This window comes from Neodiprion lecontei, chromosome 5, assembly GCF_021901455.1.
Source record: "Neodiprion lecontei isolate iyNeoLeco1 chromosome 5, iyNeoLeco1.1, whole genome shotgun sequence".
Classification (NCBI taxonomy): Eukaryota; Metazoa; Arthropoda; class Insecta; order Hymenoptera; family Diprionidae; genus Neodiprion; species Neodiprion lecontei.
In genome coordinates this window covers 9,619,638-9,647,533 of record NC_060264.1, presented here as the reverse complement: position 1 = coordinate 9,647,533, position 27,896 = coordinate 9,619,638, and the positions used below count along the sequence as shown (strand labels likewise).

General features: G+C 35.6%; 3 protein-coding genes across 12 annotated transcripts in view; 2 read left to right on the top strand and 1 right to left on the bottom strand.

The window, feature by feature from the left end:
• Positions 1-18,531, top strand: part of LOC107222326 (leupaxin) — a 48,122-nt gene extending 29,591 nt beyond the window's left edge. For 5 of the 6 annotated variants that reach the window (XM_046741783.1, XM_046741781.1, XM_046741784.1 and 2 more), the window contains exons 2-10: positions 504-652; positions 10,640-10,817; positions 11,990-12,122; positions 12,413-12,617; positions 13,811-14,125; positions 14,221-14,394; positions 14,474-14,704; positions 17,097-17,217; positions 17,297-18,531. In XM_046741783.1, the coding sequence (XP_046597739.1) occupies positions 504-652; positions 10,640-10,817; positions 11,990-12,122; positions 12,413-12,617; positions 13,811-14,125; positions 14,221-14,394; positions 14,474-14,704; positions 17,097-17,217; positions 17,297-17,442 (1,652 nt within the window). In that variant the 3' untranslated portion in view covers positions 17,443-18,531. Of the gene's footprint in view, positions 1-503; positions 653-10,639; positions 10,818-11,989; positions 12,123-12,412; positions 12,618-13,810; positions 14,126-14,220; positions 14,395-14,473; positions 14,705-14,826; positions 15,578-17,096; positions 17,218-17,296 lie in introns of those variants that run through there. The other variant, XM_015661641.2, reaches the window with a different exon arrangement.
• A 125-nt stretch (positions 18,532-18,656) lies between these two features.
• On the bottom strand, positions 18,657-21,820 carry LOC107222331 (X-box-binding protein 1). The gene is made up of 3 exons (XM_015661647.2): positions 21,322-21,820; positions 20,359-20,862; positions 18,657-19,754 (listed from the first exon to the last, which is right to left on the bottom strand). The coding sequence occupies exons 1-3, from the start codon at positions 21,573-21,575 to the stop codon at positions 19,652-19,654; spliced, it is 861 nt and encodes a 286-aa protein (XP_015517133.2). The 5' UTR covers positions 21,576-21,820; the 3' UTR covers positions 18,657-19,651.
• Positions 21,821-23,506: 1,686 nt separating this feature from the next.
• On the top strand, positions 23,507-27,622 carry LOC107222332 (E3 ubiquitin-protein ligase rififylin). Of its 5 annotated transcripts, XM_046741788.1 has the most exons (8): positions 23,516-23,708; positions 23,850-23,934; positions 24,448-24,640; positions 24,746-25,013; positions 25,177-25,474; positions 25,616-25,796; positions 26,096-26,284; positions 27,357-27,622. In XM_046741788.1, the coding sequence occupies exons 1-7, from the start codon at positions 23,683-23,685 to the stop codon at positions 26,269-26,271; spliced, it is 1,227 nt and encodes a 408-aa protein (XP_046597744.1). In that variant the 5' UTR covers positions 23,516-23,682; the 3' UTR covers positions 26,272-26,284; positions 27,357-27,622. The 5 variants fall into 5 exon arrangements, with proteins under 5 accessions (XP_046597745.1, XP_046597742.1, XP_015517137.2 ...); XM_046741789.1 differs by lacking the exons at positions 26,096-26,284; positions 27,357-27,622 and having other exon boundaries at positions 23,507-23,708; positions 24,746-24,842; positions 24,951-25,013; positions 25,616-26,081; XM_046741787.1 differs by having other exon boundaries at positions 23,517-23,708; positions 26,096-27,622.
• Positions 27,623-27,896: the final 274 nt, after the last annotated feature.

Below are 27,896 nucleotides of genomic sequence, written 5' to 3'. Positions count from 1 at the left end.
AGCAACAAATATGGACGCTGTAATTCATGAAGATTTGCAGCATGGCAAATAAAACTAAGCATTCAAATTTGTTATTTGAGTATTATAGATATTACTTTCTCCACTCTACGAGTTACTCACACATTCACACTTGGAGTAGGTGAATTTCATCTTTGTATCTAATTGTGTTGAAGTTTTGAAATGCAACCTCATAAAAATTTGTAAATTCCTTTCTTTTTACGTAAAAACATCAGCAGAGGCAATCAGCAAAGTTTATCGTGCAGTGTTTTATTGATATTGAAAAAAAATGTAATACATTTCCGTATTATATTATTTCAGGAATGGTAATGTCGATATACATATTATATATTCTATTTTACTCAACGAACTTAGAGCCAAGCTTGCACTCGATTTCTACCCATGCCTTATCCAATCCCCTCTATATTTATTATACGATACGATAATACGTAACCGGATCTTCGACCATGCTTGCATAAGATAAAGTTTAACTTGGTTGCTTCCAGATGCCCTCCTCGCCGATCTACAGAACACGGTATCTCCCGATGGTAACAACGCGACAACACCTGGCTATGGATCACTCAATGGGGCAAGATCGCATCCCGGCAATTACAGGGGTTACGATAATCGAACGTCACCGTTGCCGCCACAGTCGGTGAGTTGGCCTTGTGACTGTGGAGGGTAGAGATAAGGAGGACTATCTCCGTGTATATAAAGTGTCCGTAAAGTATAGTGAAATTAAGATGGAGTTACCGCAGCTAAAGTTCCACATTTAAAAGAAAACGCCAATCAGATTGTATAAGCTTTAATGCTTATTAGCGCCAGTCTGGTGACTTATTGTACCACTATTTGTCGCTTTTTGATGGACACTTTGACAGTTGTAAACCCGTGTGTGATACTTCTCCTCACCTCTACCCTGCATACTTATGACAAACTACGTATGGGTAGAACACCGCGCTATGATCAGTCGCGTTCGAACTGCTTTTCGAATAATTTCAATTCTTACAGAAGGGTTAGAAGAGTCGTTAGCTGTATGATCGAAATGCTTTGTCATATACACTGCATGTCTTCTGATATGATTCTAAATTCATTCTAATGGTCTTCCATCAGTCATCACTCGTATCCGGCGCTGCTGCCATGCATTTGAACCAATTTCAAAAGTTGTGTTGCAAGCTCCAGTCGTTGGCAACACCCTAGTAGTATACAAATTATTACTTAACTACTGTCCCCAATAATGGACTTTTGAATATTTGAAAGAATGTTGATGAGTCGACTTTCTCGTATCGTCTGCATGCTCAATCGCTGGATTGCAATTGCATGATGTTTTATTTTTAGAACCAAAGGCGCGTGCTCGATACTCCAAGTCCTTATCTGTCCCCGAACGTCTTATACGCGTCCTCGAGATTTCGGAAGGAGGGTGCATATGGCTTGCGCTTTTCTTGTCGTTATACATTATACATTATGCGTCTTCCCGCCAGACGCCACCGGAAACGATAATGAAACTTCTCATATCGTGTGTCATGCGGTCTTCAAGTAGGTACAACGTTATACCGAGTATAAACTCCGTCGAAGACTCAGATCCACGGCGAGGTGGTAACGACGTATTTTGTCATCCCCCCGGTGATTCAGAGAATGAATCGCATTCGTGGAAACTTATGAGTTAATTAATGGAATGCGTGGTGTCAAAATTTGTCATTCCTCTGGTGCGGTTGACTTCTTTGTTTTAACGAAAGGAAAAACACTTTGTGGTGGAGAGATAACTAATTTACCCTATAATATAAATATTTTAAATCGGAGAACACTGCAGGTTGAGTAATAAGGATTCTTGGAAATATTATCTAGGGAAATTGAAAATTGTGGCTGAAAATGAAAACTGCTTAGAGGCAAATATATTTGTATTCCCAATGAAATATTTGGCCAAAGTTATAGGTTCACGCTCTTTTTCACCAGTATCATTCCGTAATCTCAATTAGAAGTATGCAATCTTTTCAAACAACGAGTTGAATGACGTGTCAATGTACATTTCATCGTTAAATCACGCTTGAAAAGTCTTCCCATATGACCTTACAATTTTCAAGTAACTTATTCCGAATCGATCTTACTTATGTTGAAATTGAGTTGCTCATGCTCAATACTCGCCATGCTCGTAATTGTTGTCACTTTCTCCCTATTTTGTTAAAAGTATTTTGGTACAAAAATATATTATGCGCAAAATTGCAAAGTAAGAATATAAGTGATAATGAAGAAAACTGTCTAAACTAATGCAAATTGCGTAGTATTTTCTAAATAAATTTGCCTTTTTTCGTAAGCTTGAGTCGAAATAGATTGTTAATTTGATAGTGTATTGAAAGAAATACTTCATTTATCCAGGAATAAATGAATTAACATCGAATCGGTGCAAGAGAAACTCGAGCAGTGTTCATTTATAATTTGTATTCGAATCGCTCAATAATTTTCTTTCTCTCTTTATGCCTGTTGGGTATTTACCATTTACTTAAGTACCTACTCTCGTATCTCTGCTTCAACGTAGCTGTTTTATGTACTCGGTTGATTTCTCGCTCACTGAAATGAGGTTTTGTCATCGGAAGAGGTCTGTGTAATGTATAACCAAAAATGGAGAGAAAACGACACCCATATGACAGAGGTGTACTTTATGTATGTACCAGAAGTTTGACTCCGCTTGTATCGGAATATTTTTCTTTCTTTCTCAAGCGCACATGAATAAAATGCAATTTAAAATCATTCATGCCGAATTGAAAGCTCTGGAGGAATTTTAAGAAACTTTCTTCTACAAATAGTAGAAAATCAGCTATTCGATGTTATTTTTACTCAGAATAACAATTATTATTAGTTATCCTCACTTCGCAGGCTTCAATGGGCACTTTCCTTTTAGCTCAATTTTCTGACAAAAATCGACACCAAGTGATTTCATTGTTCGGATCTAACGGAATAGGCCAATGAAATCACTTAGAGTCGTGTTAAGTTGTGTCAGAAAATTGACGTGAACGGAAAGGGCCAATATTCGTTAATTTTTGGCAATGTCTGACGATCCGGTTCGCGGACCACCGATATTGTCACGCCCGATATTAACACGCGTTATCGACATCGGTAAAACAGGATGACAGACACTCTAATGTATTGCTTGAAAAAAACAGCAATTTTTAATGAATTTAATGCATCATAAATTATTTTCATACACAGCGAGAGGAATGATTTTTTTTTCACGTTGGTTTACGCAAGTATGAGAATAAACCTCCTTAAATTCACTGTTTTTCTCTCGGTCCGGTATTGTTAAAACAAATGAATTATAACTTACTTAAATTAAGTACAGCAAGATTTTTTTTTTAGTTGTTTGTGTATATTCAACGCATAATTGGGAATAAGTGTATTTCAATCCGAATGATATTTGCTCCTTAAAATTTTTATTCCCCTACTCAGAGATGAAAACCCGCCGGAAAGGACTACACCCAAAACAGTGCTGATATGATTTATTCGTGAATTCAATACACGAATGTTGGACGTTCTAATTTAGGAAAACCTGGTTCGATGAAATCACCGACATTTTTAGCAATGACGAGCAAACGTCTTTGTTAACCAAAATATAAATTTCAAATGGTAATGACGTTCCGTGTGCCATACTTTACCGACGGTATGTTGCTTTCGACTTACAAGTTTCATGATCTGCTCAAATCTACACATTTTTTAATTCCCCCACTTCGATCAATCAATTTTAACGACCGATAAAACAGAAACACAATCAAGTTCTCTTTCGAATTATTTTAAATGACGGTCGACGGATCGGTCGGTAAAGAAATTTCAAGTACACGTGGCCTTCGTCAGGTGGCGGGATCTGTTTTCTTCCGATACTTAGGGCGCGGTCACGACTCCTGCAGATTATAAATATAATTTACCACGGAGCGCGAGGTTTTTAAAGACTGTTTCACCTCAGCCGCGACCTCAGGTTAATAGAACCTGACCCTCTGCAGCGACGACTTATTATGCACCTGTCCATGTCTCACGACTTGGCGGTCCATGTCTCACGACAAATTATATAATTATATCCAATAACAGGTCACTTGATTATTTAAAGCGCAAAATTACCACCTGCATTCTATCAACAGTTTCTGTTGTAGATTGCGTATAAAGGCAACCGAGAAACGTTAGTTTCAACGCTGTGTATTTTATACGTAATATTTGTAACTTTAGTGGAAAATAATGCCGACGAAATTGAAATTAATCTTTCAAAATTTATAAAATGTGGAATCCACGGCTTATTGGTGTCGTTTTCTTTTTTCTTTCTTATCATTACTTCTTACGTACGGAAAAACGTTTATTCTCCTTGAACTAGACACTGAAACGTCCGTGGTTGAAAACTTGGAACTAAAATTGGCTCCGCGAGTCTATTCTTCACCTACGCTCTTTACTCTCTCTTACCATTAGCGTATACGTATGCATTATATATTGTTTTTTTCTTCGGGTTAACATAGATTCAAGGGGGAAACTGGTATATAATGTTTGAGGGTTCTTTTTATCCAGAACTCTATTACAATATCTGTAACACCTCTTCAGTATTTGCTTCGGAAATTCAATCATCCAAAGAAAACATTTTTGGATGTCAAGTTCTTGAGGTACCATTTCTGGAGAATATAAGCGTAAAAATCTCTGTAAATAATCGAAAATCCCACTGGTGAAAGAAATGAATTTTTACTCTTTAGAGTAAAAAAAAAAAAAGCATGATCTCTACTGATTCGGCTGTAACATGTTGAGTTTAATTTGAAAGCACAAAATCTCATGCAAGTTCTTTCTCCCATGATTACTTGTGTTATAAACACTGATCGTGAGCTAAATTTTCGAATAAAAATTTCCTTTGTGTTCCAGAAAATCATGTTCTTTTCAAACACTCCTATCTTTTCGAAGTTTTTGCGATAAACAGCTGAGAATGCGCATGTTTGTAAGTTGATATTTTGACCGGTACTGTGACGTGAAAAATTTAAAACAACATTGACGAACGTGAGACTCGCACAGCTGAACTCTGCTAAAGTACCTGCACATACAGAAAGTAATCAACGATATAATCTAAATTACGCATATTATAAATTATCAACTAATAACGATTATAATACGAATTCGAAGCTATGTTGAATGAAGCTTCAATTTAATTTTGGCTCCAACTTTATCATCCGTTCACAAAAACGTTAATTTAAAAAAAAACCAAGTTTATTCGAAATATCTTTATATTTATGATTGCAATCCGAATATTTTTGATAAGAATTCTTTTATACTTAAAAAAATTTTCATACTTGAAGTAATCGTATATTACGGTTAAGATACTATCATCTAAAAAATTACGTAACCACGAAATAGTTGAAGTTCTACGCATAAGTCGCCTAGTCGTCAAGGGAAGAAAAGGAAATGTCTTCGTGGTTTTCCTCCAATCGATGATGCCCCTGTTGAATATATTATATACTGCCTCAAATGAATCATGACTACAATTTTTTCTTCAGTATCAGTAACATTTGTTAATATATTTGAAAAAAAAAAAATTTATCTGAAGATTGAAGTATTCAACGATCAGTTTTTATTTTTTAAACAACAGATAAGTGTGAAGAAAAGGTAGATTTGACTTCATCATAAAAATGCAGAATCGTATAACTATTTCGAAAATAACTGTTTTAATATTTTTGTAAAAACTCAAAAGTGTCTGTAAATTTAAAGCTCCATTAGTGCCACGTTATACTATGAACGTGTTATACATAGATTTCGAGGAAATGTAATACAAGACATACATTCCGATGTATGCAAATAACAGCAATCCGCACAAAGCTTCATTATAGTTACGCGACAAAAAAGTAGCCTAGAATTCGAACTTTTGCGTATATTATAAATTTGGCATAGTATACATAGATATACGTGAGATATCCGAGCATCGCGGAGTAGGGGCCAAAAGTCGATATTATTAATAGACGCAGATACGTGTGTGGATTTTTGAAACTGGAACCCCGGCAGCAGTTGCTCCGTGTATGTATTCGCTGCTGCAGAGCCTTGACACTCATTCGCATCAATTGACTGACACTTGTTTGTTTTCCCAATTCGTGTTGCGATGAAACCACCTTGCGTTGAAAATAATTTATTTATTTGAGAATTCCCTTCAGGCATCGATTTAAGATAAAATATATATCATATGTATCAATTTTCCTGTTAATTCTTTCGCCGGAAGCTACAAATCTCCGTACAGTTTCATCGTCATACACACTGTAAAAATAATCATTGGGTATTGATAATTTCAAATTACCCATACTGAACAAAATTTTATTTGTTACGATTACTGGAAAGTTGAGTAAAATAAGTGTCGCTACAACAACGGTTTGAATATTGTTTAAATTAGAAGAAGAAAATTTGGTATGCAAGTAACTATCTAGTGTAAGTTTTCTGGTTATTGCGACATTGAATCTGTTCATTTAGTTTCCTACATTTTTTCAATCAAACGAGGCTTCAACATCCGTTATTTATTGTTGCATTGACGTCAAATCATCGCAACGTATAAGTAGAATGTAAAATATAGTACAAGTGATGATAATCAAAAATTGTAGTAACACATTGTATACTAGATTTTCTAGTTATAGGCACAAAACTCATTTTCATTTCGTATTCAGAATCATTTTTTTCGTTTGTGATAAAAAACGATAATAATTAACAACTCTACAGTAATATCAACTATAGAAATTTCTCTCGATGCAAGAACTCTAACGAAAGGTGCGATCAATAAAAATAGTATAGGTTGAACTGTGGAGGACAGGTCTGTACATATGTATCGAAAAACTCCGGTGTTTCTAGTATATTTACAAAGGTCCGAAGAATAAGAAAAACGGCATTGTAAATCGAATTTACGCGCGAACGAGGAATGAGAACGAATCGTAGGCTTTTCGGTCTTGGCTGGCGGTGTGTGTATTTTCGCCGTCTGATGCCACTGCCGCCGCCGCCTTTTCGGAGCGATTCATGCGTGGCGTCAGGCCTGGAGACTGCAGACTTTAAAATTTCTAAGAAAATAGGATTACGAAAAATAAAACCCGCGAAGGGCGGGGGGGGGGGTTGAAAAAGCGGGAAAATTCCACGTGCAGTATTACATAAGTTGTGTGTTGTATTAACGACCCTGGTGAAAATAATTTCTACGATTTTCTACGAATTTTCAAGGAAATTGGGACACCTCGTACAATTTTCGTACAAGTGATTGTAATTATGCATAGTTTCTCATAAAAACTTGTAGATTTTGATGAAAATTTGTATTTTTACAATAAAAAATCTACAAGCTAATACAATTTTTAAAGAGAATTAACAATTCGTTACGAAAAACTATGCATATTTACAATTTTGTAGGAAATAATACGAAATGTTCGAATTTCCCTAAAATTTCGTAGTAGTAGAAATTTTCACCCGGATAGACTGAAGTTGGTAACGTTAACGTGTGGAAAGGTTGAAACAAAAAATTACTATTTGGCACCTTTAGAATAACTGAAGAAGTTAAATTTATAAAGTCTAAGTTTCTTGTTACTGTTTTAACGGTTTGCTAAATATCATGTAATCCTGAATTTGCATAATAACGACTTTTTCTAAAGATGTATCATTACAATAACATTACAATCTTCAAACTGATTTGTATTATACACTCGCAACCTGTCGCGATTCCGTTCGTTGATGTTTTCAAATGTTTTTGGTGCCGAAACTATAAGACATAGCCATATGTTCTAGGGATTTTTTTTTTTTTTGTAGAAATCATCGCGACCTTGAAAATTCTTTCACATAACTTACCTCTACGTGTAAGAGTTTAGTGAGCGTTCTCATCAGTGTGTAATCGCTTTCCGACTTTGCTGACAAATATCGTTATATCACGAAAACTATTTATCTGGTTGTAACGTAATGTAACCTAAAATATAGCCGGACGTTGTAGCTATCCATAGAAAAAAAAAGAATCAAAATCCGTACAGTAGTTCTGGAGTTATTAGCGAACATACGCCGAAAAACTTTTGAATTTTATGAGAGACGAAGAGATATAGCCATAGCGTTACGTATCATCTATATACGTATATCAGAATCCCGGTGACGGTTTTGAACGTGTGCAAAGTTTGAGAGAACGGGAATGAGCGGCGAATGTGTAGGATTGAAGTGCCGTGGATCACCCACCACCACGACACGCGGCACCAAGATATAATTAACTATTATTATATCTATAAATAAATGCCGCACTGTATCGGGCCGAAAACAAGCTCCACACTCGACTCAATAAACGTCTGGAAAAACGAACATCTAAGTATACTGCAGCACCCGATCTTGTACTTTTCATCATCGAAACCGATTTCTTTTTGTTTGTCTATCTATTTTTCATCCGCGGTTGATGCAGGGAAATATGTAATGATTTATATCAGTTTTTTTTTCACCCGTATTTTCTGCAATTTATACACTTTATAATGTGTAGTATATGTTATTTTAGGTTCATCATCACGATCCTGCACAGCTATGCCTATGTATAGTGTCTCATATTGTGCTCGGCTTTTGCTATCAACGCGTGTCTTTCTGAGCCCGGAAAAACTGAGTCTTAATTATAGTTTGAACGATAATTTTCCAAATAATAAAACAACAATAACAAAAACTAGGGAAACTGATCTATTCCAGGAATTTTCTTCCTTACGGTTAATTAAAGTCATTTTTTCCTAGGTCAATAGGATAATTCGATCACGCTTGGGTTTCAACCAATATAAAGTGTCTAAAAATGTGTGGAAAAAACCAAACTAATGACGTCACTGTTCCCGATTTTATTTCATCAGAATATCGTAATTCAGGTTATCGAGCTCTTATATAACTCTGTGATATATTTGAAAAAAAGGATAGTTGCATATGTCGGATTTGTTTCACAACATTTTATGTTTTGTATCGAATTCACAGTTTTAAGTTAAATCATACCCTATTATGTAAACTGTAATACTCAAAAAACCAGGTAGTGCAGAGTGAACTTGGCACATAGGAAAATTTGCACATAAGGTTACGGAGTAATTTCATTTGCTATCCGTCCCAATTGATCAAAAGCTTATTTGTAAATCTACATACATTATGTATCTGATACACTATATTTCACAATACCTGTAAGTTCAACATTATGCGATAAAATTCAAGTTCGCAGAACGCCGCGATTGAAATTTATTTTCGAACGCTCACCGCGGTAAAAAATTTGACGTATATCGTTTCGATCGAAAATTGTAGCCACAATCGATCTTTCAACAATTTTGTTTATAATTTTTATCAATTTTATTGACTTCTATTTAAAATTCGATGGATCGTAAGTAATTGTGACTTGATAATTTACCTAATTTATATAAATTGGCAGTCGTTCAAGTTTTCATTCGTTCTGGTCCAGAGCATTTTGTGAAATTTTATAATGTTGGCAGTTTCTCTCCTATTAATTATTTAAAAATTTTCGTCTAAAATATGTTTCCAGCGATATCTGATATTTGTGCGATGTAAATAATTCAATTTTGATTCGCATAGATCAGCATTCGGCTGCTCAATTTTCGTATCGTTTTTTGTAAAATTTACAATTAAAATATAAATTCAGGTCTCGTTCCCTCGTCTTTGTACAATTCTGCACAAATAACAGATGTGCAATAAAAATGGTCGTCACTCTTTTTGGTCAACTGTGAAAGAAACTGCGACTCTTTCTCTTTGCAAGTTTTGCGTAATTTTTCGTTTCTCACGTAACGGGTCGTGGCTTAATACTTCAACGATGTGGTTAGTTTGCTGACATGTTGCTTGCGTCGGATATTTTTGGCCTGACAACTCAGCAACCCAGTTTCCATCGACCGGATGTAGTGTTATACCATTTTATTACGGAAAATAAAATTATCATATACCTACCATATAAATCTACGCCGCATTAACCGTTTCAAAGCCATGTGAAAACATAACTTTACCGCATGATGGCGTTACAACTAGAAACTTGGGTGCAAGGTTCATACTGTATGATGATGATGCAGGGTCTGGATTCGTAGCAAAATATTAATGGTCACGTATATGAAAATAATGGTTATTACTCATGTTATAAAAATTGCTCAACAAGTTTGGTGTAATTTTTTACCTGAACGAAATCATATCGTTGATCGCCATTTTTGTATATGATTAAAAACTTTGAGCTAGGTAAAAATTACGAGAATTTATTTCACAGCTGAAGGAAACCTTCCACAGCTCCACTTTTAAGTCTATGAAAAACATTTACGTCATATGGAGGTATAGTACCTATGTTGGCATATCTAATTGAAGCACATCCGTTGGTTCTTTCGTCTATAATGCACAAACACTTCCCTATTGGCAAATATTTTCCTGATTTTATCTTTCAACTTTATTCTTATGCCTTCATCTATGCAACCTGCACTCAAAGTCCTTACATAATTATATTCCAAGGTCTTTTTAAAACTTCCGCAAGTCTTTGAAACAATACCTGCGTTTTACTTGGCTAGTTTCTGATGTCATCTTTGGCAAGAAGGAAGAAGCTGTGAAAAATGTTGGTTAACTACCCTTTTCTACTCTCTTACTTTCCTAACTGATAACAGCTTTTCTAAAAATCATTGTTAATTATTTTATTCACGTTACATTGCAGCCTACTTACCAGAACCGCGAAGCGATCGAGGAATCGATAACCAGATCTGGCAATGTTCCTCATTCTCAGACCGCACACGGTGGAAAGATGCCATCTCTGAACAATAATCTCTCAGAGCTGGATACGCTGCTTCAGGATCTTAGCAATGCACACTATAATGCGCATCTTCAAGAAAGAGGTATGATGCATACACTCAATTTGCGTTTACACCCCGTCTCTCCTTTGCTTTGCCAACTCCAACTCATTTTCAAGTCCCAGCAACAACAATTTACTTGTATATCAACGTCGGAACAGATTTCACCATCAATTGACCCTGGCGAAATGTTTTTATGCATCGCTTTGCAATATCTTTTCAGAAGCAATCTGAGATTAGAATTAATACTGATTTTATTTTTCTAAAACTCTACTTTCTTGTAATGTCAAATTAATTTAAGTCGTTTTTTCATTCTTAATTATTTCAATTATTAAGAATATCGACTTGAGTATGTTGTTATCCTATTTCTCAAAATGAAATTCACCTAATTCAATTGAACTTTATATGAATCAAGTGAGTTGTAGTTGAATCGAATAATTAATTGATAACTTAGTTTTTGTTCAAATATGTATTTTTGTTTATTACACTGTTTGACTGGATGTGAATTTAAAGTTGAGAAATTTACAAACCAGTTCGTAATGTATTGCTACAAATTTACAGAACAATGCAGAATATGCAATATCAAATCAGAATATAGAATGGTGTGATTTTTTCAAGAAAAAGACGAGTTGTAGAAGAAATTAGAAAAATGGATCTAAACATCTTTAAGAAAAATCACCACAGAGTTTTTTGGAAGAAAGTTTTTTTACAATACAAGTAATAAAATGGAATTGATTACTGATTAGGAATTGGTTGCGAAGTTCAAATTTTCAGAATGATATTCTGCATATGCCAATCAGCGTCAGATGTGTAAAATAAACTGTTATCCGGTGGTGACAGGTGACTTCTCTTGTCTCTATTTTTGGGGCCATTATTATCCGCGTCGAATTTATTCTAAAGTAGCTTCAACGTCATTCGCTGTCGACCTTGGAGTATAGACTGTTCTTCCCAGGATTGGCATCAACGTATGCCAAATTAGAAAATTTACTAACAATAAATTGAGGAAGCTAATATTGCGCTCTGTCTAAACACTACAGATCTTTACATCTACTCTTTGCTAAACATTCATATATATCTTGAGGAAAGACTGACTCAGTTAGTGATCAAATAATTAATTACACAGGTTCAACGACTTGGTGACAGTTCAAATAATTATTCTCACAACGACATTCTATCGGCATTCAGAGAATGTCACCATCTCCATTGTATAATTTCAGACAGCATAGGATCGACTGGGCGACTAAATGGAGGTGCTAATAGTCCAATGTTACGCTCACCGAGTAGCCTGTCAACAACTCGACCTACGGTAGATTCTCTTCTCGAAGAACTAAGCACTGCAGTTCCTGCTGGGTATGCTCTTGAATTTATGACTAACAATTTTGTTTGGTGAATTCTGCTTGCAATACTTTTTCAGTCTTACATTCGAATAGTCTCAAGTTATCAATTACCATGCCTAAACTGATTATCTGTATCTATAGTTTTCATAGTGTAATTCGATTGGATGATGCTTCGAATACTATTTGATTTCAAAATTATTATATGAATAAATGATCATTCAGTTTACGTTAATGATTTTCTCACTCAACTTAAATAATGCAATTGGCTAGTTAGAAAATACGAAAATTAAATAATTGCTACAGCGAGTATCCGCAAGATGGTAAAGTAACCGTTACCATCCAAGAGACATCAACTGAGATACAACCCGTCTACGAAGGATATGCTCAAAATCAGCGAGAATCCTTGGTTACTAGGACCGAGACTAATCCAAGCTTAGCAAATGGACACGCAGCCAGTAATGCCACCAAGGAATTGGATGACCTCATGGCCTCACTTTCTGAGTTTAAAGTAAGTAGAAATCTATAATTATCATTCATGGCAGCCAATAAAATCCGTTCAACTTCGATATTCGACAAAATTAAATACAATCTTCATCACTCTTTTGAAGCATTACAAGGATTGAGAATTCCCATGAACCCTGAAGAAATATTTTACAATATGCATCAAGAATATCACCTAAACAAACTAAAATAACTGACACTAGTAATATGGAATATTGTAGTTTCACTAACAAACTCTTTTGCTTTGAAACATCGCTGTGACTTGATGATGAACATGCAGCGCTGTCTAATCTCGATGAAATTCGATGAAACTTGACGAAACCTTATCAAGTTCTGTTGAATTACATGAAATCTTTGAAACCGTTTAGTTTTTGGAACGATCGATGACAGTTACGTTGCAATTTCATTGTGCATACGCTATTACAAAAAAATTAGAACAGCGAAAAGAGAACAAAAAAAACTTTGAATGTGTAAAGATTCACTCTGGTATACAGTTGAACTTGGCACAAAATACGTAAAAATATCGCGTCACATGTGGTGTTATCATAGAGCCTCTCTCCCGAGTGTTGCTGGAACACGGCAGTGACAGTGAAGCCTATTCCCTGCGGTACCAGAAACCTGTGTTTTGGAGGTTGCCTCTGCCCATTCTTGGCTCCCCAGGTTACCGAAATAGCTTTCGTTCCGCCATCCACCAAGCAGCCCCATTGCTCAGTGTCTGCACTCCTCTCTTCCCTCCGTTTGCCCATCTTATTCTGATCTTCTTGTTCTTTCGGCAAATGCGTGGGGGAAAATATTGAGGGAGGGGGTCGTAGTCAACCACCGATCTCTTCGAAGCTTTCTGCCAGTTTGCAAGCTCGTCCGCACCGGTCGACATCTCCTGCGGGTCTCTGCCACTTTTCTTTCGTTACACTTTTACCTAATCACACCAATACCTATCTTATGGCTTCGACGTATCAGACTAATTGCATCGTTTGACATTCCCCACGTTTACGGATAAACAATCTTGGAATACTGCAGGAAGAGTTGACCTCATTAACAAGACTCATATATCTATTAATAACCACCACCCACATAACAGCCTAGTTTCCAGATTCGTTCTGCTCTAGATTTGGTTAACACCGTTACTCGCAATTTACTTGTGGATATTTCTTGTGGCTCGAAATAAACGACTGATAAACATTGTTTTCTTCGTTTTTACAGATTAATGGTAGCACTCACCAACATCAGACGGTGACTGACTCCCCGTACGCTAAACCAAATAAAGCTACCAAGAGCTCACCGAGTCCGCAGCCAGCAGAAGGACCGCTGACCAGGATCCATATTTCGGAGACTCATACTACCCATCATTACCAACCACAGCACGGGGAGAGTCATAACGCCCAAGCTGCAACTCAAATAAAACAGAATCAGTTAGATTCTATGCTAGGAAACCTTCAGGCAGACATGAGTCGTCAAGGAGTAAATACAACTCAGAAGGGTTGCTGCAACGCGTGCGAAAAGCCCATTGTTGGACAGGTGGAAATGCCTACCTTAATTTTAAAGAAATTTAAACTTGGGAAAAAATATGGAAAATAACGGGAATTATCCAATTTTTTTGTATTGACGCACAGGTGATCACTGCTCTTGGAAAGACGTGGCATCCGGAGCACTTTACTTGCACCCATTGCAACCAGGAGTTGGGCACTCGTAACTTTTTCGAGAGAGATGGTCACCCCTACTGCGAGCCGGATTATCACAACTTATTCTCCCCTCGATGTGCTTACTGTAATGGCCCAATTCTTGATGTAAGATTTCGTCTTATAGCTGACAAAATTCCTAAATACGTTCAGTGCAAACCATAATTTCTTCATTTCTCTGATCTAGAAATGCGTAACTGCCTTGGAGAAAACGTGGCATACAGAGCACTTTTTCTGCGCTCAGTGTGGCAAACAGTTTGGAGAAGACGGTTTCCATGAACGCGACGGTAAACCTTATTGCCGCGAAGATTACTTCGACATGTTTGCACCCAAATGTGGTGGATGTAATCGCGCGATAATGGAAAATTATATCTCCGCTCTCAACAGCCAGTGGCATCCAGACTGCTTTGTCTGCAGGGTAGGTTTGATCTCACTGGACAACTTTTATCCTCGCAAATGTTTTCATAATTTCAGGTACAAGATCAGGTGGTATTTTGGAAACGAGTTTGTTCCGTTGTTTTGTATAATTGATTATTCCAGGATTGCAAGAAGCCAGTTTCTGGTAAATCCTTCTATGCGATGGAAGGAAAGCCAGTATGCCCAAAGTGCGTTGGAGTAGATGAAGACGAGGAAGAAGAAGAGGAAGAAGAGGCATAAGTCTAGCGCAGATTTGCTCTTTTTCCTTAACGCTGGTCATCACCAATTAAATGATATGCAATGCTCACCCCCCATGGCCCCATATGCCCTTGACTCCACTAATGCGGAGTCCCCCTGAAACCCTGAACAGCCAAAATAGGTGATGACCTTCGTTTAGGTACGATTCAATCTGCAGCATCGTTGCACCCTCCGCTTTGGTCTAGTCACTGATCACAACACATGCACACACAACTCAAGCTTAGGATACTCTTACAAATAAGCCAAAATCATTATATAACGATACTCTGATGCATTGAGTAATTGAGAAAAAAATCTGCATAATACATTCATTTGCTGCATTCTCTTAAATTATCCTATATGGTAAATAATTGTCATTATGAGATTGTTTGTACTGTATAAAACAAAACTATGAATAAACATAAAAAATGTTAAAACAAACATAATAAAAAAAAATAAAAAAAAACAAACAAGCACACACTACACTAGAGGTCAGAGCAGCCAAGTGGACTCTCGTTACGTCTCGTGTCATATATCGCCGACACGAGTTCAGTCCAATTCCAAATTCATCAGAGTCCATTTCTGTACATGACCTAATCATAAGTTTGAGTGTGCCATGTGTTGCGAAAGGTCAAAAGTTTCGAATTTTGGCAGATACAGAAAATCCTTATTAGGATTGTTTTTACAGATTGAACACCGAAATCGATAATGAAGCTGCAAATGTAAAGCAGCAATGCAATGTCAAATATGCCTAGGTCAATTCTGCATAAGCAGGAAGCATGTTGTAGTATTTTATACGATTTGACCAAAATTCATGTAACTACAAGGATTCTGTAGTCAAATTACCCATGTGCATGCACCTGTTCAGAGATGACCGTTGTCAACTTGTTGGAGATAACTGATTGAATAAAATATAGGCTGAAGAGCGAAGACACTTTGGGTAGTTTGCTGCCAATAGTTTTTGGTCTCTGGCCAAGCATATTGAGTTGTCGCTATATTTAGATCGCTTGGATATACATTCATGAGTCTGGAAATTGTTTGTATTTCATAATGTGAACATACTATTTTTATGTTTTGTCACGTCTTCACACGCCTGTTACATACTTTGTTGGCTTCAGGAAAATAAGAGAATTTATTTTTATTACACGAATTCTGAGTACAATGTCCACACTGAACGAAATGCGCTTAATAGAGTACAAAATTTCATGCACCTGACGTTTTCTCTGTCATCGTTCTGAATCGTCAGTTTATATCTTAAAAAGTATTCACACGTTTTTTGTAAATAGTTTTTTTTATTTCTTTAATAGGTGCATTTTTGGCATATCGATGAACATAACAGTAATTTCTCGAAAATGCAATTTTACAACAATAATTTTCAGGATTTTTGAAGTATTATAAAGAGATAAAAAGTCTAAATCTTTGGAAAGTTGTCTCACGTAGTTGGATACACTGAAAGCAAACACAGTTCTATTTATTCGTATTAGAATTTGGTTCGAGTATTATGCCTCTTCAAACTAAACTAATAGTATCACTCAAATATAATTTTCTCGTATCTAATTTGACAGTTTTAGAAAACGGTGAAACAAATATTGGAAACTGAAAATTGATTTTATGCTTCAAAGAAGATAAAAGAAAGTTGGTTTTATGCATCTCTAATGGTTTTTCCTGAAGAAGCTTCATTTTCAACAATTCTTAAAAATTTCAAAGGTTCCCAGAAATTGATGCAATCCACATCCTGGAAAAACTGCTTTTACTTCAACCTATGTAGGCGTTTCAGTTTGGAGTTTAGCAAAGTGCACCATTCAGCCAACATTTTAATCCAAACGAAATAATTTCAGAAGTGATGCTTTATAATAATCACGAGATACCTGCTTGTAGATTGAACTTTTGTCTCTATCTGAGCTTTCATTAGTTTGGACTAGCAAATAGCAGTCTTCCGGAATAAGCCCAGAGAGGCTGATTCACAGTTAGTCTATCGCAGTAATTAGCAGAATGGCAAATACATCTATAATATATAAAAATAATATATACCGGTACTCAAAAAATTGTACTGGTAACATTTGAATTGATGAAAATTTTATAATTAGTTGATGAGTGATTCATTCACCAATAAAAAACGGAACATCAGTTACAAATAATTCGTTGCCTTGTTACAGGACTGTAGACAACCGTTTCATGGCGGATCATTTTTCGATCACGAAGGATTACCTTACTGCGAAACTCATTATCACGCAAAACGAGGATCCCTATGTGCTGGGTGCCATAAGCCCATTACTGGTAGGTCTTTCCCTATTTTCATATCAGCGCCCATGCTAATCTAAAAGGATTCTAATTTCTTTTGTTCTGTCGATTCCAGGTCGCTGCATAACTGCGATGTTCCGAAAATTCCATCCTGAACACTTTGTGTGCGCGTTTTGCCTGAAGCAATTGAATAAAGGAACCTTCAAAGAACAAAATGACAAACCATACTGCCATGGCTGCTTTGATAAGTTGTTCGGTTAAAAATAATTTAATAACATACAAAATGTATACACACATAACATGTACGCATGCATACATTATGTTCTTCTACAGGATAGACTATCCCACATAAAAAGCAAACTAAGGAGTTGTCTTTTATCTTTGATATGTATACTATCGTAATATTTTATATTCGCCATATAGGTGGACGAATATGCATTACGTACAAGGATAACACAATTTTATTCAAACATTTAGTTATATGTAACCATGAGACAAGGCTCACCTTCAGAATAATTTTACCATTTGATATACAATTTTTATATTTGGCAACTCCTGCAGTAGCTGATTGTAATAATTGTGTAACATTTTAATACAAGTAGAGGTACTGCATTATTATAGCTCTGGCTGGTGTAGTAATAACTAACTGATATATTATTATTATGATACTACTAATCACGTCACTGAAAGTATTTGAATTTAGAGCGCTGCATGTTTTTCTCTCCAACCACTGCAGTAGAACGTGTAAATTTTAATGCCTTTTGCTAATATTATATTACAGCGGAACCTCTTCTTTTCAAAGTTTATATTACATATACGACTATGAATTACTGTTGTAGGCATATATGTATATATATTTACGTCAATTTATGTACAGTTAATAAGTTTATGAACGGTTTGATTAGCATTCTATTTCTTTTCTTGGATTTATAACTAATTATTATTATTTCTATCTTTATTGATTTGCTTTGTTTTTTATAGCAAACAGCATATATCTGCATATAGATATTAAATCTTTCTAATTAACTTCGTCTGAAAATCTTGTGTACTGTTGGGTATTACGAGATCGCATTAACTTGTTAACTAATCCAGGTTAGGATAAAGGAATGAAATAAATAGTTTAAGAAATTGTATACTAGATTCATTTTGAGCAATTCAAATCGTAAACGTAAAATTCAGGAATAAGATACGGTACATGATCTTTGTTATTTTGATTATAACTCAAGTTTCTTTTTCTATGTGCAACCCAATCACAAAAAACATTTTTCCGTACTCGTTAAAGTTTGCACCAATACTCCAGTTCTTCCATATAAATCGTGTGGTAATAAATTGTATGGTAATAGATCATTATACGAATTTTACCCGTTTTTTTACCACCAAATTGTAATTATACAAATATTTATGAGTATACACTATTTAGTAACATCATTAGATATCTATTGATATAGTATGTGAGATTTAATAACAAAAAAAACTTACATGACCGTGATCAGCATTTATTCTGCGCACCTTTGCTCAACATATTGCATTTTACATAATACGCGTAGTTGACAAGTTACAAGTAATGAAAATTAGTTAATAAACATTTAATTTACATAATAATAATAATATTAAGACACCATAAAGTGCTATTAATAAAAATGACATGGTTTAAATACCTAGGTACATTTTTAAACACACCGCGTACAAAGATGCCAAAGATGATAAATATTGAGTTATTTACACGCAACACGATTGTGTGATGTACACATATGTACAGTTTAATACTAAAATTAATATTAGAAAAACTATTAATGCCATGATGAGAGAATATCTACAAAGTCAACATAATTTGTCCCAATTGCGCTACAAATTAAATTATTTTATATCACAGATATGAGTCAGATGCAGTCAGTACTTCAGTGCCTTGCAGCCTGCAGCACACGATTTCATGCTAAACTTGGAAATAATTCGGAAAAGCTTTCGTGCCAGAGGTCTGTGAGGGCTGCCGTAGTATTGGAATTAATTGTTTCTGTATTTGGAGATCCATGAGACTCATATCCCCCGTCTGATAAATTTGGATCTAATTTGTTTAAGGGTTCCCCCATGTCTATATCATCAGAATGAAGACTTGCTGGAGACATAGAATCTGCAGACATGTAAGGGGGCGATAAATGACCACCAAACGAATGGCTGGGCCTAAAATATGTTGAATCTTTTTCGGGGTGTATAACTTCTGATGTTACTTCTTGGACGCTTTCTTGAATTTCAATACCATCCTTGTCATCTCCTGGATATATAATTGTTATGCAATTGGTTGATTCGTCGTAAGTACCGTAGACTGTATCCATGTCATTTATATTTGGCTCTTCCTTAACTTTAACGTAATTTTCGTAATGTGTAGGATTGACAGTGTCATCATGCGTGCGAGTACAAAATGTAGTAGTTGTGCTTGGGCCAGAATATTGAACAGGTGTGGAAGAGGCTTCATCTATGCTTCGACCAGTTCTATCGGCTTCCACATTTTCTGATGCCTGCCCCACCACTCTTGTTGTATCGCTAGATTCTTGGGGGGCATCCCTTGCGAGGTTGACCTTCAAGAGAAATTAATTTTATATAATTAGTCGAGAAACCACTGAGGGTTCATACATACACATATTCAATGTATACGCATATAAATTCACCAGTAGGCTTCACATTCCCCAAGGCAGAGAGTTATCAAATAACAATACAATCTCCAGGAATAATCACTTTGGTATCATTTCGCACGTACGTTAAGATTTCATTTTGTCCCAGTACTTTTACTACGGAATTTGATGTGGCTTTTAAGATTGCACAAAATATATTTGTTCACTCCAAATCCAAATTATTATCGTTGTGTAATATTGAAATTAAATTTCATTCAGTAGCATGCAATTACGATGGATTTTACATTGAATTTGTAAGATATGCAATAAATTTTAGTCATTCATTTTTCAGGGATCAATATAAGGTTGCATATACAAGCAATTTAAGGAGCTATATAGAATTACATGAGATTTCACTACAGTAAACAAGGCACTAATAGTTTAGCAAAATTTCTGACTAGTGCATGTTATCTATCAAAAGTGATAAGCCCTGGACAATAAATAAAAATTTGCCTGAACTTATATGCATATCATCGTTTGATAGTATTGAAGCAATCAACCGATTACTCACTTGTTCACTTGATTGATTAGCATTTGCTTCCACTTCGGCGGTAACCTCTCGCAGAAGGCTTTCGGCCAGTTCTTCAAGTCTCTCGATGTAATCGTCTCCTTGGAGGTCTGCAAACAATTCTTCGAGAGGAGGTAGAGGGTCAGAATCTTCCACAGGGTTGCGGCTGGTTGTGTCAGGGTCAGAACTGGTGCCAGTTCGGTTGCCCCACCCTGCGGCAGAGGGTATTTGGGGGATACTGCAGATCCCTGCATGGGGGCAACACAACTGACACTGCTCTGACACTTTGAACAGTGCTGTTCTCCTATAGTTGTTCTAGACTCTAAGTCTCTCCTCAGTGAAGTATTTTCAACTGTAAGCACCTCATTCTGCGACTTTAATGCCGAACACTCTTGGGCAAGGGTTTCGTTTCTATCTCTGAGAACTCTTACTGTTTCTTCAAGCTCATCAAGCTTTGCTCTTTTACGATCGCGGGATGTTTGAGCTGCTACTCTGTTCTTCAACTTTCTGTAATAAACAAGTAACAATGGGAATTTTGTTAATGCTAGTGCCAGTGTATGTTACTAACTATCAATGTGCCAATGAAAACATAGTAAACGGATCAACTCTGTAGGTAAATTGTGCAAATATCAATGTACGGACGATTTTTGCAAGCTATCAGGTGTTTATTTCATCGCGTTGAGTAAATTACAATGCAACATATGGTATCGAACGAGCCTGATAATTAAATACGACGATGCACTCCATAACTTTTACCACTGCATCATGTTTCAATGGTATTGGATCTCTAAAGGAAAGAGTACCATTCCATAAAAAGTATGAATGATCCTCAACGAATAACAAATTCAGCAATTTCAGATTATGAGAGAAGCTAAAGAGAATCGGAAAGAATTAATTAAATTCGAAATACGCAACATGGATAAGTAAAGTTTTCGCTACTAGAATGTAATGAAATTTGTTTCTTACTTTCGTTGAATTTTTTCTTCCCACGTAAGATGATCGAGACGTCGTTTCTTTCCACGAAAACAAATTTCTTGTTCAATAATGGAACCGTCTAACGCTGCGTCATCCTCGGTAGTAGACATTTTCCGATTGTTGATCTTATTCGCGTTATTCTCGGTGAGCAGGGACGTTGTAAAATTTAATTTTTGCGTTGAAAAACCCGGAGTCTTTGACAGACCCTTAGGCACAGTTATAATGATACTTTTCAACACGCTCATATTCTGCCATTGATACGAGAGCAAGGTTTAAAATAATAACAAATCGGTATTATCAGCAGTCTTCGCCACACCTTCGTGTCAGCACTCTCGTGATGTCAGGCGGTAAATGTCGTTCGCACATTACACGATACGATGAAGAAAGCTACGACCTACGCTAAACTTTCTCGGGCTGATGCAAAAATTCAACTATCTGCAACAGATTGCACAAGAGTCCAGCGGGTAGAATGTACGAGAAGACGTATCAACGTACCGTTGGATTCCGATTGGCTTTAGCGCGGGGAACTCGTATGTGGTCATTTTTGATTCGTCAAACGTTACCGAGTAACCAATGACGTCATGGACACACTCAAAAGCTGCCACCAATCGTCTAACCGTAAGGTTGACATGGTTGGCATGGTGCCCCCTTCCACCCACAAACTATAAAACAACAAAAACTATCAAACTCTATGCTTTGCAGCTATTGTCACATCCATATTTCAGTGGTAATATCTCTACGGTTTTCTTCCGGAACCAATACGAACTTATCCACGCTCATGAATTGAATATTTATTTCTACACTAGCAGCCCATCCCGGCTTCGCACGGGCACATAATAATATAATAAAAGAAAATACACATTGTTTACAGTGAGTTGTCCTGAAAAATTGTAATACATCATTTTGTTCTATCATTAATAGTTTTCGCAGCGCACGCGATTGAAGGAAGTTTTTTGTTTATTTTTTTACAACTTGGGTTAGATTATTCAAGTTTTAGTAAGCATCCCTAATTTTTTTGAAAATGAAACATAGCCTATGTCACTCGGGAATAGTGTAGCTTGCCAACGGTGAAAGAATTTTTTAAATCGGTCCAGTAGTTTCGGAGCCCATTCATTTCAAACAAACAAACAAACAAACAAACAAAAAATCAAATCTTTCCTCTTTATAATATTAGTGTAGATATAAAAATATCCATAAATGACTTGTGCGTAAATAGGTATAATTGTCGCCCTATAATTCTAAAAGTAAAAATTCAAAAATTGTCACTATATTTAAATTTGAACTAAGATTCTTTTCGATTAAAATAATCTTTTTCCGTTATTGGACGAGAATTAGAAGCCAGGATTGTTATCCTTTGAGACATTTTATTCAATAACGTTGACTGCTAAACGAGTGTCCTGGTCAATTTCGAAGTTGATGTATATATCTCTAAATATCGAAGTCCACGTAACATCTCAAACGAGACAAAGAGCTACAAAAACACTTCAAAGCTTTTCATCCAGCACAGAAATAAAGAAATGGCATGAATTCTACGAATTTACTATTGCGATTTCGTAGTATCCGTGCCATTTCTTTATTTCTACGTCAAATAAGGTAAATGTATTGGAGTGTTTTTGTTCAAAATTGCGTATAGATTGGAGTTGTTAAGCCTTTTTCGCGTTTGAGATACGTGGACTTCGATATTTGGAGATACATACGAAAATGTCGAAATCGATCAAGGCATCCTCTTAATAATTTTGAAAAAACCACATCACTATTTCAAATGTTAGTATAAAGGCGTATATCTCAAATAGTACGGAAATCCAAAAGCTTGTTCCATCTGGCAATACCATTTGGGTTACTGTCGTTCAAACTTCAATTAATTGATCAATTTTAATAGTGTATTTCACTAGCAAACGAATACTCCATAAATCAACTGTAATAGGTTTTCGAATCAAATTGTGGGTCAAAAACAAAAAACTTTTTCACCGATCCGTTATTTCTGTACAAATCTTGTTTTAACCATTTTTCGAATATACTCTACATAAGTATATTCACTCCATACCACTAATATAATCAGTGCTCAACACATCCGGCTGCGATAGCAGCGTGTATTCGAGAATTATAAGACGGTATGATTTTCTTAGCGAATATTTTTTATCCTTGTACAAGTATGTACTTACGTATGTATGTAACATACCTATGTATGCTCGATGGGTGCATTCGCATGCGATAGCTATACGCATACATACATATATACATCGTCACATAGGCGGATCGTATTTGATATTGACTGTTGAAATAGCGTTAACAAAATTAAAAAAACATATTGTATAGTATGTATGGTATATCGTAAGTATATTGAAGAAAGAAATGTCATGGTCAAAATTATTTACAAGGTAAATGTTCACGAGCTGTGTTGAATACTCATACTACACGGATTCTAAAGTGAGGAACTTTTTTATGCGTGCAAATAACTGGCATTCGGTCATCGAAGTTAGGACTTTGATCGTAACCTAGAATATTACAATTTACGTTAGATGTTCCGTACTTTATATGAAGGGAACCTTCTGGAAAATGGCTTGTGAAGGGTGTGCTACAAAATTCAATTTATTCAAAAGAAAAGTAAGTACATATTGCGTCAATATTGAATTAATACTGTTCCAATCAAATAATAATAACGATTAAACATAACCTTCTATAATCCCTTATTCATGTAATAAACTTCAATACCGGGAATACACGAATGCAGAAGAATATCATTCGTCGATATAAACAATTGCTATTTTCGTTAATGCACAATTTCTCCCGAAACTTCAACTTACAACCAAATTTTGATACTACCGAAGCGGCAATTGTTATTGCGTGTAGGTATCTGTCGAATGTAAAATGTTTTTTTTCCTTTTATATCTACTCCACAACAAGCATACGCCTGCTGCAATGTAGAAGCTAGAAAATTTTGCAATAAATATTTGCAATTCTCAGGCCACCTGAAGAATGATTATCAGCGACGGGTCAAAGTCATGCATGATAAAAAAAGTACAACTGTCAATTTCGATAGTTTGAATAATTTATAGGAAGTTGAGGGTTCTACATCAGCCAGGATGACTTTTACATTTCCTTTTAATTGATTTCCAGAAACAATGTACTGACTGCTTACGGTACTACTGCACAAATTGTATGACAAGATCCGCGGACAGGAGATTAAACTGTGAGAAATGTCGTCTTTTATCCCAAAGGCCTGTGATACGAAGTAATTTACTCGAAATGCGATCGAAAGATTTGCATCGCTATTTAATGGCCAAGAAAATTTCAACTCGAGGCTGCGTTGGTGAGAAAATTCATCTTCAATGACTTTGGAAAATGTTTTTACTGCTTGTGAAAACTAATGCATTAACTTTGTTCACACACTCTGTTTTTGGTCATTTGCTTTTAGAAAAAGAAGATTTAGTTAATCTTATTATACAGCATGCAAACGCGACTGACAGCGCCTCAAGCAATCAGAGAACAGGGTCCAATCCTGAGGATAATCGGTATATGCATATCTTTCGCGAATTCGCTTCAACTATTGGTGCTGCAGACCTACTCAGCAGTACATCAAGGCCACAAAGCTTTACAAATAATGCACCAACTAATTCTAGGACGAATAGGCCCCAAGAATATCCAAGTCAGACTCAAAGAGACAACGAACCTACTTTAAGCAGGTAAGACTACTCTAGAGTAAAATTCATTAGCTGCTCAATGTTAATTGATGCTGCATCAATGACAAAATTACCAAGCAACTTATCAGGAGAGAGGACAGAACTGATCGAACAATATTTAACACTATTTAATCATTTTTAATTTTCTTTCTTTCCTTCAATACAGTTCCTTCAATCATTCCAATTCTGTACCAAATTCAAGACCTAGTCCATCTAATAGCAATGATAGCCAAACTAGACAGAATGCACAGACATCAAGTGAGGAGGCAACACCAATCATTAGCTGTCCGGAGACAGAAAATGCAACATCCGTTGGTGTATCACCTAGAAACATTGAAATTGAAGAGCTCTCTGATAGTGAAAATAGTCAAGCTAGTGGGCCAGAACCTCTAATTACTGAACATGATGAAAACGCTGCTGCTGATCTTGAGAAACGCTCTGATATGGTCAAGGAATTGTACAGCGTAAGTTGATCGCTCTCCAAACTTCACTTAGTTGCTATCCGATAATAAAATATTATGTCTGAATTAAGTTTACTGAAAGTTTAGGCAGTTTTTACCATCAATATTTGTATTCGCATAATATATCTATATTTTTTTCTTTAGCACACAGGCGCAGTTAAGTTATCCGATATAACTGACATAGCTGAACTTGAAGCTTTGAATGTAAAGCAACTGAAAGACTTGCTAAGTACAAATAGAGTTGATTACAAAGGCTGTATCGAGCGAGGTGAATTATTGGAAAAAGCTTCAGGACTCTGGCATCACCACGTTAAATCTAGAGAGGGTAAGGAAACCTTTAAAGATTCGGATTTATCCTTAAATCTGAGGGGCAATTATGGAGCAACAAAAATTCAGTCCCGTATGGTTATGAAATGTGTTTTTAGTAATTCATTAAAAATGCAAGACAATTTAATTTTAAGGTATATCAGACTTTACACTACGGGCAGACGTACATATATTAAAAAGTGATCTTTTAGTTTTGCATAAATAAGGTTTTTCATAAGAATAACTCAATCGTGGATCAAAACTAATCATGCAAATAAATTAAAATTGATCCTTTAATTGAATAATATTCATTCACAGATCTGGAAAAATTACCATTTAAAGACATATGTAAAATATGCATGGATGCTCCCATTGAATGTGTAATGCTTGAATGTGGTCATATGGCAACATGCCTCAACTGTGGAAAACAGCTGTCAGAATGTCCAATTTGCAGACAGTACGTGATTCGTGTTGTACGAACTTTCATGCCCTGAAAATTACGTGATGGTAATTTATTATTAAACGTTTTATAGTACTACATATACTAGAGATTCGGTAGCAATTTTTTATTGAGTATCACTATGTCTCCAATCAGCTTACAACGCCACTTGTTAATTCATTAGAAGAAATGTTTGTACAGAAAATAAGAATCTATCCGTGTTTAGTCAAGCTATATTGATAAAGTCGTAAATATTGATCAACATTCAGATCAGCAGTGCTTGATATCTTACTTTATACTGTTTATACGTGTATAGGAAACAAAAAATCATCATTCCTATGTCTAAACTAGCATTTATTTTGTTCGTTTCAATGCAATGATTTATTATTTGTCCCCTTCATATTTGTAACTCAAAAATTACCTTTTGGAGCCATTCAATTTAGAGAGAAATCGTACTCAAAATTAACGGATAATCTTTTATTATTCCATCAGAAAAATTAACATACAATGGTAAGGTATGGGAATATTCAGCACAGCTGATTCATATACCTCGCTATGTTATATATTTTAAATAATTATTTACACTAAAATTTCCTTGCCTTATTGAGACCTTATTGGTATAGGAGTTAATAAATTTACAACGATTTTATCTTAACAAATTCAGTCTACATATTTGTACAGAAGTAGGTAGTGTAAAATAAATCACAATGTGCCCAAGATAATCAATATCGATGGGTAGTGACCGTATCCCGAATATTACTGTCAGCTTGAAGTGTAAGATATTATCCGCTGTGGAGAAAGGTTTTACGTAAAATATGAATTTAATGTATCTTATGAATCGTCGTGTTGAAAATTTTCTTATGAGAAACACACGAGGGACTGCAAATATAATTTTCAAGCCCACATTACAATTGTCTTAGAATAAGTTTTAACGTTCTTCATGATTGAACAGAACCTCTATGCTATCATCTAATTATTATTATTCACTTGGATTTAGAATGTTTTTATGATTTTTTAAATAAAAAAGCTGCGCACTAGAGATTGACTTACGATCAAAGGGAATGGCGTTAGTTAAATGAAAAAATATGTATCTTAAAATCTGTATCACAGATTGTGTCATGCTTATTCGATATATTCCAGAAAAGTACTTGCAGTTGACCGTATCTGGAATATTTCTGGATCAAATGGAATTCTAACTTCGAAGAATTATTAAGTATTTTGCTCATGGTAATTAGAAATAGCATTTTTGCGATAATGTGAGTATGGTTATGCTGAATATATGAAATACGTATAATCCTGCCGATTCATTGCCAACAAAACGGTGGCTACTTTTTAGAACAAGTACAAGCACTTTACCAAATGTATTGATTTCAATTATCTTATGCAAATATATTCTTATAAGCATATGAATGTAATTAATTTTGAATAAGCTATCGTTGTAATCCTGACTCACGTGTTAGATGAAAGACAGCAATTGAAGATAAAAATTCAAAATTAAATGCTGGTTTTGGAACTACGGTTATCCATTTACACCATCTATAGTAAAATGCTCTAAGGGGTATCCATACCTTTGGCGTTCCGAAAACAGATCGAATTTCAATCTTTTTTTTTTACTCAGGATGGCCAGCACAGCCTTGGTACCCAGTCTTTCGATCGATGCTCGTTTTACAGCCAATCATA